This window comes from Eleutherodactylus coqui, chromosome 3 (genome assembly GCF_035609145.1).
Source record: "Eleutherodactylus coqui strain aEleCoq1 chromosome 3, aEleCoq1.hap1, whole genome shotgun sequence".
NCBI classification, from domain to species: Eukaryota; Metazoa; Chordata; class Amphibia; order Anura; family Eleutherodactylidae; genus Eleutherodactylus; species Eleutherodactylus coqui.
Window position 1 is genome coordinate 123,980,639 of NC_089839.1, and position 22,948 is coordinate 124,003,586.

Sequence of the window (22,948 nt, forward strand, 5' to 3'; positions counted from 1 at the left end):
ATTTGTTTTTATTAAAAAAAAAAAAAAAAATACAACCATGAGTCAAAACTTCACTGTACTTTAAAAACACACAAGAATCTCAATACTCAGTCTAAAAACTGAAATATTTTTTTTATTTTTAAGTTATGTTTATTCAAAACAATTTTATTCCTTTGGCCTATAGTGTTAAAACACAATAATGGATTTTAATGGAAGAAATTGTTTTGGGCAAACATAACTAAAACACACAAGAATCTCAGAAATTATGTTACGTAACTATATTTTTTGCAAACTCGCAAAATCATCAACAGGGCTTTTGAAAGATCTAAAATAAAAATTAAGAGCGAACCAAAAATTCTTAATAGACAGGTTCTAGTCATTGAAATCTTGTTCCTGCATGAGGTATGGCCAAGTAAAAATGTATTTTAAAACTATACAAACTAAACATTTTATTAGATGTAATAAAAACAAACTTTTATACAATGTTTTTTACTACCATCAAACACTGGTAATCCACTTTAGACTAAACCATAATCCTGGGGAAAAAAACCACAAAATGTGCCAATTTAACTCTCAGATAGAAAACAACTTGGAATATTTTGACAAACCAGCTTCTTTGATTCTGTCAATCACCCGACCATCCTCATATCTTTAGCGTATGAACTGCAGTTAATTAACTTAAATACAAGTAAAAGTAATCTTACAGTGATATAGGTGAAAAAAAGCACCGATTTGACTTAGCATAAAATTCCATGAGAAAAAACAAAAATCCATGACAAATCAGAAAATTACATGACATTCCCAGATATTCCAAATATAAAATAATGCGGCAGCATCCAGGTTGCATGAAGACGTATCCAAACTTATTCTCCCATGATATACAAAAAATGCTTTCTGCATGTCATGGGAGAATAAAGTTTTGATACGTCTTCTTGCAACCTGGATGCTGCCACATTACTTTACATATGGACTTCACTTGGGAACATATTCAGGTTCCTGGCGGCTGATGCACGTTGAAGGTCTGGCCATTATAGTGGCGAGGAGGAGTGCTGCTGGGGATCTATTGCATTCCCAGGTATTCCATGATTTTCATTAAATTCCTGTCTTTACATGACGCGTATGAACCCTGACTTACGCGATCCTCTTGGCTTTCATTTGTCTTGGGATTGAATTGGCTGTAGCTGAACTGTATATCATTGTTGTATTCTACTGTAAGCAAGCAAGTTATTTCTGTGTCACTCAGTTTTCTTTTCCATATGCTAAAATACTGGCAGCAAGGGAAAATTATGAGCACACGCTTGTTCTCCGACTTTTTTCATCTGGCGACTGCTGCTCAACATATCGCTTACAATTAGGGTGGACGCTCACTGGCTAGATTTTCTTTCTTGCGCTGCGAGAGCACGAGAGACCTCTCGCCTCGCAGCGCAGGAAAGACGCCGGTATAGAACCGGCATATCGCTAGTGCTGTCAATGGGGCCAGCGGCAGCAGCGCTAGCCCCATTGAAAACATAGGGAGAATGCCGGGGACCTCTGCCACAGCTGTGACAGGAGTTTCCTTCATCCCCAGGGGGACCGCGGGGATGAAGGAATCCTCTGCCATAGCTGTAACAGCTGTGGCAGAAGTCCCCGGCATTCTATCCCATTGCTTTCAATGGGATCGGCATTGCTGCGGATCCCATTGAAAGCACTACTTTGTGCCAAGCCCCGCTGTATGATTATCAGGAAAGGGCTTGAAATATAGGCCAGCAATAAGTGTGGAGAAAAAAAAATTTACTCACCTCTCTGGCGCGTCCTCTGGCTGGCTCCCCTGTACTGCTATTAGGCTCTTTGAGCAGGCGGGGATTCAAAAATGCCCGCCTCCTGAAAGGGCTGTGCTGATTGGCTGAGGGCCCAGCCAATAGCAGCTATTGGCTAAGTGCTCAGCCAATGTCACATAGCCCATAGCAATATTTTAGCTATTCATGAATGAATAGCTAAGCGCTATGGGTCATTGGCTGAGCGCTCAGCCAATAGCTAAGCACTAGCTGCTTTTGGCTGAGCCCTCAGCCAATCAGCACAGCCCTTTCAGGAGGCTGAAAGAGCCTAATAGCAGTGCAGGGGAGTCAGCCGGAGGACGCGCCTGAGCGCCGGAGAGGTAATTTAAAGAAAACTTTTTTTTTTACACTTATTGCTGATTATCGGGGAAGGGCTTATATTTCAAGCCCTTCCCCGATAATCATACTGCGGGGCTTGGCAGAAACCATTGCTTTCAATGGGATCAGCAGCGCCGATCCTATTGAAAGCAATGGGATATAATGCCGGGACTTCTGCCACAGCTGTCACAGCTGTGGCAGAAGTCCCCGGCATGCTCCATCTCTTTTCAATGGGGCTAGCGCTGCTGCCGAAGGCCCCATCGTAAAGACTGTCGATTTCCCGGCGTGATGACGATATCCCGGCGTGATGACGATATCCCGGCGTGATGACGTTTTTTTTCTCGCACTGCGCTGCGAGACTTTAACTTTACTCTCGCAGAGCAGTGGAGAAAAAAGTGCCAGTGGGTGTCCACCCGTATGGTGGTATTTACCCAAAACCACTGCAATACATTATCTGTCATCTACAGCAAATCACAAAGGAGGAAAGAACAAGTGACCTGCGAAATAGCTAGAAAGTCTGTCAGACTCATGTTACGCGTTTATGTAACAAAATTAAATACAATTTATGTGGTTGTATGGATAATGTAGAAAGAAAGCGCTAAATTGCATTATATGTGGAACAACATGGAGGAAAAGTGATAGGGATATTACACCAAGTTAAAAGGGAGTACCGCAAATTCTTAAAAACATTATGGCATGAGTCCAAGAGACTCAGCTTAAGTGTTCTAGGGTTAAGGGAAATGCAGTTTATGTACTCAAAGATCAGCTAGTCACAATACAGATCACCGCTTATTTGGTAAAAAGGAAGGAAAACCATAAAAATGCAGTACAGCAGATTTTCTAATTCTAAGTTTACATTGCCTACATAGTCTAAAAAAGTGCTAAATTCATCAGAGCAGCTCAGGCTGGATGATAGATTTTACAAGAAAAAGCTGACTGCAATCACCTTAATACTTAAATCATTAGAAGGTTGTCAGTGGTTGTCACCATTACCAATTGACAAATGTTAAAATTTTGTTAATGGGTGTAGAGGCGACCAGAAAGCAGTTTTTCTTTTTTAATTATTTCTGTTACTAATTGGAATATATTTAGTCATCAGTTCCCTTTGTCCCCTCAACCACTGCAGTTCAATATGGCGATTTACCTCTTCCATGGATGCTAAATTTGGTATCTCTTTAGACACATTTGTTCAACGTTACATCAGCTATTGGTTGGCTTTCTTTGCACCAGTATTTTGTGCTAAAATTTTGTCACACATTGGCGCGCATATCAAGTAACGCCCACTTGTTGATTGAGGCACAAAAGTGTTCCAATAGAAAAATATAGTGCAAGGCATGTACCCAAGACCTTTGGCGCAAATTGAGCCAGAATTCTGAGACATTTACCTTAGTCATTATCGCCCTCAGTAATTTTAGAATTGTGATTTTCGTTTTCTCCAAAAGAAAACAGAGATGTTTAAAATCTATTCAGGAGAATGTAATATCCATGAAAATGCATTTTTTATCTTCATATTAGGCAATACTATATACTAATAAGCAATTAAGAACAAAGACAAGTCTGCATTCCCACAGATTTTATGACTGATTTCTGATTCCAGAGTTCTATCACAAATACCTGAAAATAGCATTGAGACAGAACGCCCAAACATAACCACTTCCTTTCATCAAATTACACCACTTTTATGTCCATTACGCAAGGATTCAGTTTGATTCCATTGTGTTTGGACTACGGAATAGAGTAGTTTACTATGCTATTCTATATTCAAGATTAACTAAAACAATTCTTGTCTAACGGACATCACTGTAGGGTCAGTTTCACTGATGAAAGTAAAAGGTTCCATTAGGGGTTCATTAGGGAACCCTGAAACAGAATCCTAAAGTCAAAAAGGCTGTGGGAATGCATCATTCGACTTCTGCAGTTTTGCACATACTTTTCTGGAAGAGATTCTGGCTCCTTTAAAATGGTAATTCCGGCTTGAACCATGGCTATTGGTGTAGCAACATATCCAGCTTCTGTAAAAGCATATTGCAGAAAAAAATGCTATTAAACTTATATTCAGTTTATTTAATAAAAAACAAAAACACACTGACTGTGTGGGTTATAGTCTGTTCAGAAGGGATTGTAAAAAATGGGAAGGGGGAAGGATTTGTCTTCATGCAAAATCATGTTTATATCCTACATTATGGAAAGATACATAGGAACATGGAGAGTCTCTATGGGTAGAAATACATAAAGGAAATAATAAAGGGAAACACAAAATTACTTAGTAGTAATCAGTTTTCCATGAGCCCATGACAGCCCCAGTGAAAGACCACATCCAGTTCAGACAGGAAAACGGAACCTCACAGATCCTTTTAAGCCCTTAAGTTTGCGACTAGAGATGAGTGAGCGTACTCGCTAAGGCAAATTACTCGAGCGAGTATTGCCTTATGTGAGTACCTGCCCGCTAGTCTCAAAAGATTCGGGAGCGGTGAGTTGTGGGAGTGAGCAGGGCGGAGAGAGTAAGAGAGAGATCTCCCCCCTGTTCCTCCCCGCTCTCCCCCGCCGGCACCCAAATCTTTTGAGACGAGCGGGCAGGTACTCGCATAAGGCAATACTAGCTCGAGTAATTTGCCTTAGCGAGTACGCTCGCTCATCTCTAGTTGCGACCCTTCCACCCCCAACCACCCCCACATTTTTGGCTTTTCCTCCCCCCTTTAAGAAAGAAAAAAAACAACTCTTCAATATCCATTGAGGTAGCTGTATGAGGGCTTGTTTTTTGTGGGACGAGTTGTCTTTTTCTATGGTACTATTTAAAGGGGTTGTCCCGCGGCAGCAAGTGGGTCTATACATTTCTGTATGGCCATATTAATGCACTTTGTAATGTACATTGTGCATTAATTATGAGCCATACAGAAGTTATCAAAAGTTTTATACTTACCTGCTCCGTTGCTGGCGTCCTCGTCTCCATGGTGCCGACTAATTTTCGGCCTCCGATGGCCAAATTAGCCGCGCTTGCGCAGTCCGGGTCTTCTGCTCTCTTCAATGCAGCCGCTCGTGCAGAATGCCGGCTCCGTGTAGCTCCGCCCCGTCACGTGCCGATTCCAGCCAATCAGGAGGCTGGAATCGGCAATGGACCGCATAGAAGAGCTGCGGTCCACGGAGGGAGCAGACCCCGGCGGCCATCTTCAGCAGGTGAGTATGAAGACGCCGGACCGCCGGGATTCAGGTAAGCACTCTCCGATTTGTTTTTTTAACCCCTGCATCGGGGTTGTCTCGCGCCGAACGGGGGGGGGGGGGGGGGGGGAATTAAAAAAAAACAAAAAACCTGTTTCAGCGCGGGACAACCCCTTTAACGTACCATATAATGTATGTACTTAAAAACTTTACAATTCTCAGTGGAGTGAAATTGAAAAAAAAACAACAAAAACATGAAATTCTGCCATCTTTGGGTGCGTCTTCTTACTACGATATACACACTGCAACAAAAATGACCTGATAACTTTATTCTATGGGTCAGTACGATTACGGAGATACCAAATTTAGGGGGTGGGGGGTTGCTGTACTACTCTTTTTTTTTTTTTTAAGATATTTAATTAAAACATTTTTTTTCTGCAACCATCTTCTAACAGTCATAACCATTTTATTTTTTCGTCAACATAGTTGTGTGAGGGCTCATTTTTTGCGGGACGTCCTGAAGTTTGAGCTTGACCATTCATTGAGTACATATAACTTTTTGATCGCTTCTTATTGCATTTTTTTCTTGGAGAGATTAAAAAACAAAACAAAAAAAACACGCCGGAATTGCGCTTTTTTCAGTCACTGCGTGGTAACTAAACGCATTAAGGGGAGGGGGCGTTTGTGGTATTTAAATGTCGCTGTGTTAAAAGGGTTAATGGCTCCGACGAGTGGCTCGGGCTATTGGAGCTGTTGCAGGCGGGTACTGGCTGTAGTAAACAGCCAGCACGCACATTGTATGGAGAGAGAGAGAGCGCCACACGATCTCCCTACATACATATGTGAATGTGCAGGTTGTAATTGACCATTCTATAGCATTAAAGGGGTTAAAGGCAGACACACCCTTCAACACCTCAGTTCTGCATCAAGATCCAGGGACTAATTGAGGTCCATCTCTTTTACATAGTAACATAGTGTGTTAAGTCTTATTTAGACAGGACTAATGTCGGGCAAACGATGCCCAACACTCATCCCTGCACATACTCGCTCTCCTGCTGCACAGGAGCTAGTATCGCTAGCTCACAGCGGGGCGGCTGCAGGAGATTTCTCTCCTCGCGCTCCACCACCCCTCTCCATTGACTTAACACAGCGGCCGGTCAGTACTGAAGGTTGCCCTTTACACTGAACAATCATCATTCAGCTCATCGTTCATCGTTTATGCAATATAAATGATGAGCTGAACGATCATCGTTCAGTGTAAATAGCAGCCATTCAGTACCGAACGACTGCTATGGTAAGTCAATGGAGAGGGGCTGAGGGACCCGAGGAGTGAAATCTCCTGCAGCCTTCCCACATACCCCCCTTGCTGGCCGTTCTGTGATAGAATCAGTGATACTAGCTCCTGTGCGACAGCATGGGAGCGAGTGTATGTGGGGACGAGTGTCAGGCATCGTCTGCCCGACATTCGTCCTGTCTAAATGGGCCTTTAGGCTGAAGGGAGACAAGGTCCATCTAGTGCAACCTGTTTCCAACCCCCCATGTTATCCAAAGGAAGTCAAAAGAAAAACCCAATTTAGCCAATTTGGAGGAGAAAAAAAAAAATCCTTCCCGACTCCATAATGGCAATCAGAATAATCCCTGGATCAACGGTTTAAAAGTTCCTACCTGACTCAAACACCCGTGTTAAAGAACCTCGCTGGTTATTTAATGTCTATATCCTGTAATATAGCGCTCCAGAAAGGCATCTAGTCCTCTTTTAAACTCCATCAATTTTGCAATTACCACGTCCTCAGGCAGAGAGTTCCACAGTCTCACTGCTCTTACAGTAAAGAACCCCCTTCTTCGTTTCTCTAGACGTAGGGAATGCCCTCCTGTTACCCTCGCAGTCCTGGGTATAAACAGATGATGGGAGAGATACTTGTATTGTCCCCCAATATCTTTATACATATAGTTTCCGGCTTAAATACAGCACTGGAATATGAAGATACTCTTCTTCCAGGAGACGCATTTTAAGGTGGGCGAGATCCCTCTATGCTCCACGAAACTGTTTCCCAGCCCATCCAGAAAGGCTGGTGGTGTATCCATTGCGTTCCACAGCTCCTTACAGATCAACCCCCTTGGCGTTTTGAGCGATCCAGAGGGCAGGTACCTGTTTATTGAATCCGAAATGGTAGGAAGGGTGGTCACATTCGCAAATCTTTACTTTCCGAACCAGGGTCAGACCTCCTTCGGACTCGCCACCTTAAAGGAACTGGTGAAGTTCGCAGACAGTTCTGTTATTATTTTGGGATTATATGGCAATGGACCCGACGCAAGATGCATCTTCCGGCAGACCCTCAGTCTCAAAAACAGCTGCTCACTCTCGGTTAAGGGAATTGAAAAACCTACGTTTGGTAGATCTATGGCGTCTGCTGCACCCGGGCCACAGGGACCTTACGTTCCACTCACTAGCCGATAACAGCTATGGAAGACTAGATTATATCTGGATCTCCCATGCGCTTCTAGACTCTCAACCCTCTAGTTCATTTGGGCCCTTTTTTGTGGCTGGACCACGCTCCAGTTTATGTAGAATTAGCTGGTTTTGGGAGAGACATGCAAGATAGAGTGTGGAGATTAAACGACAACTTGCTAAGAGATCCCCAGTGTACACAGGACGTCAAGACAACTATAACAAAGTTTATACAAGATCACCAAAAAGACGATTCATGGTCCCCTATTAAATGGGAGGCTCTGAAATGTGTCCTGAGAGGCATCCTGATATCTCACGGGGCCAAGTTAAAAAAAAGAACGCGCTAAAGAAATGGCGACCATATTGGCAGCTTTGCATGATCGCGAGGGTGCAAATAAGAGAGCCCTGAGTGACACGCTACGGGCGGAGATCTCTTCTCTGCGACGGCAGATATCTATTTTAGACCAGAAGACACTGGGCTTCAGGGATAAGATACGCAGGGAAACAGTCGAGCTAGGAGACAAGTGCGGACGTCGGTTGGCTCAAACTCTCCATCCTACAGCCCCACAAACGTTTGTCCCCAAACTCCTCAAAGCAGGAGGAGAACAGATATTTTCCACACTAGACACCTTAGAAGAATTCCGCCTGTACCGTGAGAAACTATACAATCTAGAGACGGTGGCCTCCCGGGGAAATGCAGAGAGGGAAGAAGAGGCACACTATGTGGAGGATTTCGGCCCAGGCCCCCTGGGTGCCGCAGAGTCTGGGGCCATGGAGGGGGACTTTACTCATGGAGAGGTCTTGGAGATTATTAAAGACTTAAAGACAGGCAAAAGTCCTGGACCCGATAGGTTTTTTGGTAAGATTTTATAAGCTTTTCAGAGAAAAACTGTCCCCGCTTCTAATTGAATCTTTTAACGAGATCTCCGGGGAATTGTCCCCTCCCACCGCAGGCTCTTTAGGTGCATTTCGTCGTTATCTCGAAGTCGGGAAAGGATCCCGCCTCTTGTGCAAACTATAGGCCAATTTCCCTGATCAATATCGACGTTAAAATGTTCGCCAAGCTTATCGCTAATAGACTTTGTAAACACATCCCGGAGCTGATACACAAAGAGCAGGTGGGGTTTGTCCCTGGGAGGAAGGCCAGGGACAACACTACTAAGTCTATCTCCCTGATCTCTCGAGCCAGAACAAGTAACAGACCGCTCTGTTTGCTGAAGGTGGACGCAGAAAAGGCGTTCAACAGGGTCAGGTGGAGGTTCTTGGAGGGGACCCTCCGTCGGGTGGGGATGGGGCAGAGGATGAGAGAATGGATTATGGCATTATATAGCAGTCCATCGGCAAGAATCTGGGTGAATGGTGCCCTGTCGTATTCCTTTCGATACATAACAGCACCCGGCAGGGCTGCCCTCTTTCGCCTCTGCTCTATGTCCTAGCCATGGAGTCCTTGGCCAACGCTATTAGGAAAAACAGTTCCGTAAAAGGTATGACGGAGGGCCCCTCTGAACATAAAATGGCTTTGTTCGCAGATGACCTCCTCCTGTTCCTGTTGAATCCCAGGGTGGGACTACCGGTTGTAATGAAGGAAATCGAGAGATTTGGGCAGGTGAGCAACTTTAAGGTGAACCTCCAAAAATCAGAGATATTAAATGTAACCATCCCTCAAAAGGAAGCTAGGGACTTATCAGAGTCTTTCCCATTCAAATGGCGATCTTCAGCTATTAAATATTTGGGAGTGCAGCTCCCCGCAAATCCCGCTCAGATATTTGAATTAAACTTCATACCTTTCCTGAATAATCTCAGAGCAGATCTGAATAAATGGAGTTCCCTCTACGTATCCTGGATGGGTCGGGTTAACGCCGTAAAGATGGACTCCCTGCCGAAGCTTCTGTATTTATGCCAGACCCTTCCGGTTCACCTCGACAGACAATTTCTTCCCAATATACGCTCCCTGTTAATTAATTGTGTGTGGTTGGGAAATAGGTCTAGGCTTAGCTTCAGATTGCTCACGCGGACCAAGTAGGAAGGGGGCTTAGGGCTTCCAGACTTTTCACTCTACTATAAAGCATACCTTGCAAATTTCGTCCTTACTGTAATGCAGGAAAGAGCATCAAATTTGTAGGTCGAAATAGAGCACACACCGGATTACAGAATAACACAGGGGGCTCCATGGATCCCGCGTTGGCGGTTGGGTGACCTTAAGTCACTTTCGCCATTCTTTCTGGATGTTCTCTGGATATGGGTGACATTCGCGCCGAGGATGGGATTGACGTCCCTGCCAGGCCCCCTTACCCCAGTGGTTGCTAACCCGGAATTCATGGCTGCATGGAACAAGGACACTCTCGTGTCCCTAACTGGTTCCCTGATCCCACGAGTTCGAGATGTGATGTCACAGGAGGGAATGAAGCCTTTGAGGGAGTTTTACAGAGAATCTAGACCTCATCCGGAAGCATAGTTAAACTATTTGCAGGTGAGGGGCTATGTGGAGTCCCTGACACCCAGTCGGAGCGCAGGGTGACAGTTGACGCCATTCGAGTATCTCTGTATGATCTCGTTCCCTGTCGAGCATGGGACCTCAGTAATTTATAAATTGTTGCTCGCCGGAGAGACGGGTGACTCTCTCCCTAGTTACTCGGGTCAGTGGGAATGAGAGTTGGGGAAGCAGTACTCCAGAACGGACTGGCAGAGGGCCTTCCTTCTCTGTCATAAAAGCAGCAAATTCGGGAGAATTCAGGAGCAGAACGTCAAAATACTCTCTCGCTGGTATAGGACACCGATGAGGCTACACCAGATGGATGCCCAGGTTTCCCCAGTGTGTTGGAAATGCCGGGGTGGCCCAGGATCAATGTTACATATCTGGTGGGAATGCCCAGCCGTCAACAGTCTTTGGAGCAGTGTGGAAGTGTTGAATAACGCCATGACCAGATCAGTGGTGTCCATAACAGTGGAGATGGCCCTTCTCCTAATGCTCCCAGGGTTGATTGCCAAAGTTAAGGCGGACCTACTGCGTATGACTAGATTAGCGGTGAGGATGGCGATCCACCTCGACAGAGAAATTAGATTTGCTCATGAGATATGAGGAGAGCTCTGGGGACGAACAGGAACAGATCGGCTCTTACAAGCTCTGGAGCCCCTGGATAGCCATGAGGGCTTCAGACCCTTTCAAAGTTTGGCTTGAAACTGGTAGATTGGACCCCTAGTGAGCTCATCACGTCACTTGAGTAAGGTCCCAATTCCTACCCTCCCCCCCTACCCTCTTTTTCCTAGCCTCTCCTCCCCCCCTTCCCCCAGGTTTGTTTTACTCTCATGTTGTTGGATTTTGGTGGGTTTTCTTTTTTCTTATTATTTAGTTTAGCTTTGATTTTGGATAATGTGAGTGGAATAGTGAGGTAAGTGGAATAGTGGGGCAAATCAGATTTCCAATGGATCACCAGTAATGGGCTACATGTATGCATTGATATACATTATTGTAATGCTGTTGGTCACTATTTGGAAAGGTCAATAAAATGATTGAACATAAATACAGCTTTGGATGTTCTTCCCCATTTATAAACTGGGACAGTGCACCCAACCCTACATTAGAAGCATCCATCTGCACAATAAACTCTTTCCAGAAGTCGGCAGTTATCAATACTGGCTATTGGCAAAGAGCAGACTTTAAATTTTGAAAGGCCTGCTCGGTCTCGGCTGTCCATGCCACCATTACCGACTTGCCCCATTTTGTCAAGTCTGCAAGTGGTGCTGCAATGGAGGCAAAATTAGGCACGAACCTACGGTAGTACCCGATCATTCCTAGAAAGGCTGTGACCTGTTTTTTTGTTAAAGGTCTAGGCAATGCCTGTATGGCCTCTACCTTGTTGACCTGGGGTTTAATGATGCCATGGTACTTGGCTTCCTCCAGGGCTAGTGCACATTTTCCAGGGTTTAAGGTTAAACCTGCCCCTTTTATGGCATCCATGACCGCCTGTACCTTCCCAAGGTGAAATTTGGAGATTTCGTTTAACTTCCTGAAATCATTGCAAAACCTCCAAGTAGCATCTGGTTTGGGGAGAAACACAATGGGGCTTGACCACTTGCTTTTTGATTCCTCTATCACTCCTAATTCCAGCATGTGCTTAACCTCTGCAGAAACTGCTTCCCTATGTGCTTCTGGTATCCTATACGGTTTTAGGTTTACCTTCATGCCAGGTTCAGTTAGGATATCATGTGTTATGACGTTTGTACGACCAGGCCAGTCAGAGAATTTGTCTGTTTCTTTGTAGGAATTCTTTCCTCCTGCCGTTGGCACACCGAGAGGGCTTCACCTAGTCTAACATCGGGCAGGGAGGGCGGTGGCCCACCTCTCCTGATGCTTGAGGTAGCCAAGGCTTTTCTATCCTTCCAGAGCTTTATTAAATTAACATGGTACACCTGATACAGCTTTCTTTTCTCCGGCTGATGCACTCTATAGTTCACGTCGCCTACCTTCTCAATAATTTCGTAGGGACCCTGCCATCTAGCGAGGAATTTACTCTCTACAGTAGGCACCAAGATGAGAACTCGGTCACCGGGACAAAAAGTTCTCACCCTGGCAAAATGACTGTACACCCTGCTTTGGGCCTCCTGTGCCCTCTGCAAGTGTTCTCTGACAATGGGCATTACAGTATTAATGCGGTCCTGCATCTGAGCCACGTGCTCTATGACATAGGCTCTAGGGAGTAGACTCGGTTTCCCAGGTTTCTCTGGCTATATCCAACTGGGGTGCCGACCTATATCCAACTGGGGAGTAGACTGTCTCCCAGGTTTCTCTGGCTATATCCAACTCTGGAGTGCCAACCGTATAGCAACTCAAATGGCGAGAAGCCTGTGGAAGTCTGTGGTACTTCCTGTATGGAGAACATGAGGTAAGGTAACAGACGATCCCCAGTCCCGACCATCTTTCTCTACTACCCGCTTTAGCATTTGCTTCAGGGTCTTATTGAACCTCTCCACCAACCCATCCATCTGGGGGTGGTATACCGAGGTTCGCATGTGGTCAATTTTAAAGAGCTGGCACAATTCTTTTGTTACTTTGGATATGAACGGGGTCCCTTGGTCTGTGAGGATTTCCTTGGGAAGACCTATTCTGGAGAACATAAGGGACAACCTCGTGCAATGTTTTTGGCAGTAGGGCTTTTTTAAGGGTTTGCATGAGGGTATTGAGTGGCATAATCTAACACGAGAAAAATGTATTGATGTCCTCTAGCCGACTTGACTATGGGACCCACTAAATCCATTCCAATTCTTTTAAAGGGAACCTCTATAATCGGGAGAGGCACTAAGGGACTGCGGAAGTGCGATACAGGAGTGGTGATGTGACAGGTGGGGCACGACGCACAGTACTCCTTTATGTCCTTGGCCAGAAGAACCTTTGAAGAATTCTATCCTGCGTTTTATCAGTTCCTAAATGTCCTCCTAATACATGATTATGTGCCAAGTCTAGCACCTTGCACCTGTACGGCTTTGGCACGACCAACTGTTCCACCACTTCCTCGCTTGTTTTTGTTACTCTATACAAGTTATTATTCATGGCAAAATGGGGGAACTGTTGGTCAGAACCCGGTTCCTGTAACACACCATTTAGCACTACGACATTTTCTTTGGCATTGATAAGAGTGGGGTCCCTTAACTGGGCTGTCCCAAAGTTCCCAGGCGCATCCTCCAGATCAGACACATCCTGAACCGAGGGGTACATTTCCTCCTCAGAGTCATCTCCAGGCAAAACCTGTAAAGGAAAAGTTACATTCTCTGTCTCAACGTCAACATTGACCCCGCTGTGCAACACAGTTGTGGCTCAGTCTCTAGTCTCTGTGAGGCATTGCAAATAGGACGTGCGAACAATGACCGGTGCCAAGCACCATCACACTCCATAGGTTCATTGGTCATAGGGCACTGAGCCAACACATGCCCGAGCCCCTGCTATCTCCAGCACCTCAAAGGCCCTGGTTTCTTTGGCTTAGGAAACTGGGGCTGTCAGAGCCTTTTAACTCCAACGGTGCCCTTTCTGGTGGCCCGACCTCCTCGCCGCCATACCACAGCTTTCCTCCGGCATCTAGTGGTCTCTTACCCCGTGCTGGTCTGGAACTTGTAGCAGGGGTTTGGATGGAATGGACATCCTGGAGGTAGTTCTCAGTCGCAGTGTAGCGGGCGATCAGGTCTACCAGCTGGTTAACATCCATAGGTCCTCTATGGTTGACTCAGTGTTGCAGATCTGCCGGCAGGGCACGAGTATAACGATCCACCACGACCTTATCGATCATCTGGGTGGGTGTGCACACGTCCGGCTTCAGACATTTTTTTACCATATGGTACAGGTCAAACATCTGCGACCTGGCTGATTGGTCCGACCAGTAGCTTCAATTGTGCACTCTCAGAGCCCGGACCACCGCCATAACACCCAGATGAGCCAGGACCTCCACTTTTAACCTGGCGGAGTCTTTTACTTCGTGACTACTGAGGTCGTGGTATGCCTTCTGGGGTTCCGCCGTGCTAGAACCTCGACCCACTCAGCCTTGCGGAATTTCTCTCGTTCAGCGGTTCTCTCAAACGCCGTCAGATAGGCCCCAACATTATCCTCAGGAGTCATCTTTTGCAGAAATTTCTGCACAGTCTCTCTGGGCCGGGCTGTAGTCGGAGCTCCGTCCCTCGTCAAGGCAGGATGTTTTAAGGAGGACGTCCGTCAGCCAATCCTTTCGGGCCAACAGCTCGTCTATGGCTGGGGTTGGCGCTAGCATCGCGACCGCAGGTTTTATACAGACACATTCACGGGTGTCTTGCCGTTGCCCTCAGCTGCCCGCATCCCAACACCAAGTGTCAGAAAGTCCTCCAGGGGGTGGGGCGGCAAAGACACACTGGATCAGCAGGTGAATAAAACTTGCTCAGTTTTATTTTAAAGTAAAGTCAAGTCCAAACAAAGCCAAAGCAAAATAGAGAAGTCCTTCTCAAAATAACATGGGCACCACGCAGGGTGCTCAGGTCCACACCGTGAGGTGTTGCTCCCTCCTTAGCTTGACAAACACTGACTCCCTGGAGCTGCAGTCTTTTATGCTCCAGTAACAGGGTCAGTGCCTACAGCTGAGTTGAGAGCCAGGGTGAAGCTATGGACTGGATCTCCACCTTGTCCAGACTAAGAGCTTGGGAGGGAGATATACTCTATCCACAACCTCACCCTTTACCTGCTTACAACACACATAGAGGAGTGTTAATTTCTCCGCAGACTGCATGTACCAATCTCTCTGCAGAATGTGCTACCCCTCCCACTCTCCTCACTTTTTACCCTTAAAGATAACACCCCTTTTTATTAAAATTTAACCCTTATACTGGAGATTGCAGCCCCTTCTTAGCATTAAAGGCATGCTCCATCACTGCAGTCTATGGCCGCTTCCTTATGTACTTCACAGCCTTTCAATGGGTTCTGACATAAGAAAAAAAAAAAATTACTCACCTTGCCTGGCTAGTATCGATCGCCAGGCATGTCCTCTCCAGCCGGCATCTTCTTCTGTGGCTTGTAGAAGCAGAGCAGGAGCGGTCAAAATGACCGCTTCCTGCTCTGCTCCGCCCGTTAGCCACTTCCAAGATGAACGGACGGGCCGCCCACAGCAAGCACGTCACAAGCAGTGCTTGCTGTGGGCGGCCCGTCTGTACTGGCTGAACTCCAAGATTCTGCGCGTGCGCAGTGGAGACGCGGCCCGTCCTGAGTCATGTCAGAGCGCACCTCTCCACTGCGCGTGCGCAATCCCGGAGCGGCACGGCTCGTGGAGGAAAAAGAGGAAGAACAGCGCCTGCTGGGAGATGACCCCCCCGATGTCAACAACAACAGGACACAAGGTAAGTATTATGTTTTTATGCTTTAACAGACATTAAATCGTGGGTTCCCTGTGTCCATTAGGCAGACCAGGGAACAATGGCTGTTAAAGCATAAAAACATTATTCATGTCAGAACCCCTTTCAGTATATTCTCCTCAGTATACACACTTAAAGGTGAGGTAGATTCTCCTCAGTATACAAACCATTTCCCTAGGCTTTATTGCTTCTGAGAAAAGAACTATGTGATGTATCGCAGATTTTCAAGATTTTTCATGCTTACGAAACTAAAATGGGGTTGCAACTTCAATATTCAATTCTATTAGGAGGAAAAGAATGGTCGTGTCAAACTTAATGTTTGTACGACACAGGTAAGTTAGTGAAGTAGATTAGGTACATTACATGGGGGTACACTTAGTTTTGCAATTAGTATTGAATAAATCGAGTTGTGACCCCTTTACTTTTCCTATTTAGGACCTAAAGCATGGTCATGACAAATTTCACGCTTGTACCATACCGTGAAGTTGAAGAATTATTAAACAGTCAGTCAGGGCTTTTGATTATACTGTTTTCTCCATTAGAGCCAACTAGACTATGGAAGGTGCTGTGATATTGTTCTTAGGAAATGTGATTTTCAAAAAGGAACAACTATTTACACAATATTACCCCAATATATTGAACTGACACTGTCATTGAGGCAGAAGCGACCTATTATTGAATAGCAATTTCACTGACTAGACGCCTAAAATAATTTCTTTCATTTGATTTATATTTTGATTGTTTTGGCACTATCTGATATTTCATCTTTTAACAATCTTGTGAGCAACTGTTTTGCTGATGCCAGAATACTGAGTTTCTTTTTGATAAGCTTGCACTAGAAGCTCTTGAAAGAGTATGGGCTTTGTCCAGATGTTAGTTAGTCCACCTATTATTTAAATACATGGCTCTAAGTGACACCATGTTCCCTGATCGTGGGGTATGATACCCATTTACATCAGGGACATACCACGATCGGGTTATTACTCTAACATTGTATGAGGGTATTTAGGACCCTGAAGAATTTACCTCTATTGAAACGCGTTGGACTGTTAGTGTTAGTAGCCAAGTTGGGACCACTTCAGCGCAAAATATAGTGGGCATGAATAGTGGACCTAATTTGTGCGAGATTACAGGAAAACTTAGTGACTGGATTTTCTAGTTCAATACATTGTTAGCTGGTACTGCAGACCCCATTAGTGCACTAAAGTTTGTTCCGGTTATTTACCTGAAAGAGAATCTATTTCCTCTTTTCTTTTAGACATATTGGCTCTATTGCTGAATTATACACAGGGACTATTGTTCATAACGTCAGGCTTTTTTCTGGTTGCTTTATATATTTGCTTGTCCATGAATGGGTGATTTTTCTACTATTCCCATCTTTTTAGTTAGTATCTAATACAATTCATTATTTTAGGCGTCTAGTCAGTGGAATATATTAAACTTAGGATGAATCCAAGCCACAATTCTAGCTTGGGGTTTTAGATTTTTAAGTCAGTAGGATGCATTTAGAATTGCTATAGGCAAATGTTTCAAAGTATAAAAGCATCCTATAGGATAGGGCAAACCACCATTTTCCCCATAGCCATGTATGATTGTGAAAACTGGACTGCGAAAAAAGATGATAGGAGGAGGATTGACGCGTTTGAGCTGTGATGCTGGTGAAAGCTGCTGCGTATACCCTGGACAGAGAGAGTTACAAACAGAGAAGTCCTAAATCGCATAAGACCCGATCTATCACTGAAAGGGCAAGATGACCAGAATCAAACTTGACGTATTTTGGCCATGTAATGCGAGCAGAGTCACTAGAAAAATCTATAATGCTTGGACAGATCAGTGTTAGGAGAAGACCCGGCCGCCAAAGTACTGGATGGCTTGATACTGTCAAAGCGGATAGTGGCATGAATATCACACAACTGAAAGAAGCAGTGCAAAACTGAAACACATGGAGTAAGCCCGCATTTAAGGTTGCCGAGGGTCGTGAACGGCTAACAACAAGAAGCTTAACTGGCACAACCAGAGTGTGGCAGCTGCTGCCAAGGCAAATAAGATCTGGTGCATCAAAAGAGGTCTAGTGGCACGAGATGAGAACATTGTTCTTCCTTTTTACAAGTCACTGGTCAACCCACACTTGGAATATTGTGGACAGTTTTGGGCACCGGTACTCAAGGAGGATATATCAGATCTTGAGCGGGTACAAAGGTGGACAACCAAAGTAATAAATGGAATGGGCGGACTGCAATAACGAGAGGTAATCAAAACAGGGATTATTTAGGTCAGAAAAAAAGATGGCTGAGGGGCGACCTGATAACAATGTATAAATTTATCAGGGGACAATACAAAGATCTCTCCCATAATCTATTTATACCCAGGAATGTAACAAGGGGGCGCTCTAATAACTATGCATAAATATAAATCAGGGGACAGTACAGAGATCTCTCCCATTATCTGTTCGTACGCAGAACTGTGACTGTAACAAGGGAGCGCTCTCTGCGTCCAGAGGAAAGGTTTCTACACCGACACAGAAAGAGGTTCATTACTGTAAGGGCAGTGAGACTGTTGAGTGCTCTGCCTAGGAATGTGTAAATGGCAAGATTAATAAAAGTTCAAGAAGGGCCTGGACGCCTTTCTTGAGCAATACAATATTATATTTTATAATCAATAACTTCAGAAAAGTCAGTGATTCCGATTGCTAGATTGGAGTCAGGAAGGAATCTTTTCGCAATGGGAAAAACTAGCTTCTATCTCATTAGGTTTTTCTTTGCCGCCTTCCTCTGGATCAACACTGGGGAGTAATAGGCTGAACCTGGTTGGACAAAGGTCTTTTTTCGGCCTTACATCTTATGTCACACTTTCAAACAACTACTGGTTTTACATTATGTTACTTATACCTATTTAAGCTGAATGCAGACGTTGCAAAATTGCCACAGATGTTCAGAACCCACAGCAATTTACAGTACAATATATGTGAATGGGGATTTTAAAATCTGCACTCGGAGCGAAAAAAATTTTTTTTTAAAAGTGCGGAAATAGGAACATCCTGGAAATTTCGAAATTGCAGTAGGCTCCATATGATATAGATCTTCATCGCAGATTTAACCCCTTTGCAAAACATAGGGGTTTAATACATGACAAAATACACAGGTTTCACATGCAGATTTTCTCAAATTTACAGGAATTGTCTACTACATCTGGACCCAGCCTACAGCTAGAGCAATGACAACTGATGGCAAATGAGTAATTGGCTTCAGACTATCACAATCTCTCCTGCTCGTAAAGGGATCAATTGCAGTTACATTTCACTAGATATAATAGTAGCTTCAAATTAGAACTTAAGTTTAACAAGAAGAAAACCTTACCTGGTCCGGAAATCTGTGTGCATATTTTGACATTAGGCTTTCCCTGCTGTGTCTTTAGGCCCTGACGGTAACCCTCCCCAAAGAAAGTTATTGAAAATGAAGATTCATCTATCTGTCAATATAACATTAAGTCAATAATATTAATTTTACTTCAGCAGCCACATGTGGCCACAAAGCCAAAAAGCATAACCACAAAACTGTGGACAAGGTTTTCAAACAGTGTCTTAGGGTGACTACCCACTAGCGTTTTTTTTCTGCTGCGAATTTGCTCCTATTTTTTCTTCCAATTGTCAATGGGACTTCTTAATGTTAAAACAGCAACGCGACGCAACGCAACTTTGTGTTTTTAACATTGGAAAGTCTCATTGACAATTGGAAAAAAAAATAGGAGCAAATTCGCAGCAGAAAAAAAACGCTAGTGGGTAGTCACCCTTAATTGGCAGCATCTCCGTAGAAACGTGGGCAAAGTAGGCCAGATTCTGGGATTCATTTTGAATTTGTCATGCACTTTCTTACAGGAAAAAAAATATAAAGGTGGTTTACCTGCTTCTGTGTTGGCCCTTCTTTGGAGAAATAACCAAAAGAAAAGAATTTGGGGTACTGTTAAGAAACACAAAAATCAAACAACATGAGAAAATAGTGTCTGTTCTAAAAGCAAAAATCAGAAGGAACTTCAAAGTACAAGGTGTACAAAACAATTGTCCCTTGATAATCCTTTCACAGAGCCAAAAGGGTCGACCATAAGATATACGTAGTGAAAGTGCCAGCTACACAATTAAGAGTCTTGCACAAGTTTGATTCACAAACTTTTAGGAACCAGACAAGATACATTAAATCTGGGCTAAAACTGCATCTGTGATATATTAAACACTAGCTGATATACCCGGCTTCGCCCGAGTTAATTTGGTACTGGTGTTTATCTGGTGTTCACGCGGAAAATCTTATGAAGTCGTGCTTACTTTAGAGATACTGAGGAAAAAAATATGTTCACCATTTTGCATAGTTCTCTGCGTTACCCAGGAAATACCACGGGGAGGTAACCATGCGACGTTTCCTTTATATAAAATGACATCAGGAAGTGAGAGAATTTGATTACGTGCATAAAATTTGGACACTAATTCTTTTGCACTTAGAATTGAATAATCGAGTTGGGACCCATTAGCTTTTCCTACTTATGACATATTCAATGCTCGTGCCAAATTTCCTGTTTCTATGACACCGGAAAGAGAGAAAATTACATTCCGCACGTAAAATTTGGACGCTAATTCTTTTGCGCATAGAATTGAATAATGGAGTTGGGACCCATTAGCTTTTCCTATTTATGACATAATCAATGCTCGTGCCAAATTCCCCGTTTCTATGACACCGAAAAGTGAAAAAATAACATTCCACACGTAAAATTTCAACGCCAATTCTTTTGCGCTAGAATTGAATAATCGAGTTGGGACCTACTAACTTTTCCTATTTATGACATAATCAATGCCCGTGCCAAATTTAATGTTTCTACCACATTGGAAAGTGAGAGATTTAGATTATGTACGTAAAATTTGGACGCTAATTGTTTTGCGCATAGAATTGAATAATGGAGTTGGGACCCATTAGCTTTTCCTATTTATGACATAATCAATGCTCATGCCAAATTTCCTGTTTCTATGACACCGGAAAGTGAGAAAATTACATTCCAGACGTAAAATTTGGACGCTAATTCTTTTGCGCTTAGAATTAAATAATCGAGTTGGGACCCATTAGCGTTTCCTATTTATGACATAATCAATGCTCATGCCAAATCTCCCGTTTCTATGACACCGGAAAGTGAAAAAATTACATTCCGCACGTAAAATTTAGACGCCAATTATTTTGCGCTAGAATTGAATAATCGAGTTGGGACCCATTAGCTTTTCCTATTTATGACATAACCAATGCTCGTGCCAAATTTCATGTTTCTACGACATCGGGAAGTGAAAGAATTAGTGGCAATGATGGAAATCGAACGATCTACGTGGGGGGGTCGTAACTGTCGACGACGCACGCGCGCGCCATTTATCGTAGCATAAATGTACTATGCCTATAATCTTCCCAGGAGTGTACTCAACAACTTGCCAAAGTTTCATGGCGATTGGATGAATAGTGCAGTAGCGCATAAAGGACAAACAGACACGCACACAGACACACAGACATACATTCAATTTTATATATATAGAAGATCAATGCTCCTGCCAAATTTCACGTTTCTATGACACAGGAAAGTGAGAAAATTAGATTACGTACGTAAAACTTGGACGCTAATTCTTTTGCGCATAGAATTAAATAATCGAGTTGGGACCCATTAGCTTTTCCTATTTATGACATAATCAATGCTCGTGCCAAATTTCACGTTTCTATGACACCGGAAAGTGAGAAAATTACATTCCGCACGTAAAATTTCGACGCCAATTCTTTTGCGCATAGAATTGAATAATCGAGTTGGGACCATTAGCTTTTCCTATTTATGACATAATCAATGCTCGTGCCAAATTTCCTGTTTCTATGACACCGGAAAGTGAGAAAATTACATTCCGTACGTAAAATTTGGATGCTAATTCTTTTGCGCATAGAATTGAATAATCGAGTTGGGACCCATTTGCTTTTCCTATTTATGACATATTCAATGCTCCTGCCAAATTTTGTGTTTCTATGACACCGGAAAGTGAGAGAATTAGATTCCGTAAGTAAAATTTGGACGCTAATTCTTTTGCGCATAGAACTGAATAATCAAGTTGGGACCTATTAACTTTTCCTATTTATGACATATTCAATGCGCGTGCCAAATTTTAAGTTTCTATGACATTGGAAAGTGAGAGATTTAGATTATGCCCGTTAAATTTCGGCGCTAATTCTTTTGCACTAGAATTGAATAATCGAGTTGGGACCCAATTAGTTTTCCCACTTTGGAGATAATCTATGCTTGTGCCAAAATTCATGTTTCTACAACATGGGGAAGTTAGAGAACTTTTGGCGAGTCAGTCAGTCAGTGAGGGCTTTCGTCTTCTATATATATATATATATATATATATATATATATATATATAAAGACTAAAGCCCTCACTGACTCACTCACTAACTCGCCAAAAGTTCTCCAACTTCCCGATGTCGTAGAAACATGAATTTTGGCACAAGCATAGATTATCTCCAAAATAGGAAAAGTAATTGGGTCCCAATTCGATTATTCAATTCTAGCGCAAAAGAATTGGGGTCGAAATTTAACGTACATAATCTAAATCTCTCACTTCCCAATGTCATAGAAACTTAAAATTTGGCACGGGCATTGATTATGACATAAATAGGAAAAGTTAATGGGTCCCAACTCGATTATTCAATTCTATGCGCAAAAGAATTAGCGTCCAAATTTTACGTGCAGAATGTAATTTCTTCACTTTCCAGAGTCATAGAAACAGGAAATTTGGCACGAGCATTGATTATGTCATAAATAGGAAACGCTAATGGGTCCCAACTCCATTATTCAATTCTATGCGCAAAAGAATTAGCGTCCAAATTTTACGTACGGAATCTAATTTTCTCACTTTCCGGTGTCATAGAAACGTGAAATTTGGCACGAGCATTGATTAGGTCATAAATAGGAAAAGTTCATAGATCCCAACTTGATTATTCAATTCTAGCGCAAAAGAATTGGCGTCGAAATTTTACGTGCGGAATGTAATTTTTTCACTTTCCGGTGTCATAGAAACGGGAAATTTGGCACGAGCATTGATTATGTCATAAATAGGAAAAAGCTAATGGGTCCTAACTGCATTATTCAATTCTATGCGCAAAAGAATTAGCGTCCAAATTTTACGTACGGAATCTAATTTTCTCACTTTCCGGTGTCATAGAAATGGGAAATTTGGCACGAGCATTGATTATGTCATAAATAGGATAGGTTCATAGGTTCCAACTCCATTATTCAATTCTAGCGCAAAAGAATTGGCATCGAAATTTTACGTGCGGAATGTAATTTTTTCACTTTCCGGTGTCATAGG

General features: G+C 43.5%; 1 protein-coding gene across 6 annotated transcripts in view; it reads right to left on the reverse strand.

Annotated features, from left to right (window-relative positions):
- Window positions 1-22,948, reverse strand: part of SCCPDH (saccharopine dehydrogenase (putative)) — a 129,050-nt gene that overhangs the window by 16,506 nt on the left and 89,596 nt on the right. For all 6 annotated transcript variants that reach the window (XM_066596047.1, XM_066596048.1, XM_066596049.1 and 3 more), the window contains exons 9-11: window positions 19,476-19,532; window positions 18,933-19,044; window positions 4,042-4,123 (exon numbers count right to left, since the gene is read on the reverse strand). In XM_066596047.1, coding sequence (XP_066452144.1) covers window positions 4,042-4,123; window positions 18,933-19,044; window positions 19,476-19,532 — 251 coding nt within the window. The remainder of the gene's footprint in view (window positions 1-4,041; window positions 4,124-18,932; window positions 19,045-19,475; window positions 19,533-22,948) is intronic.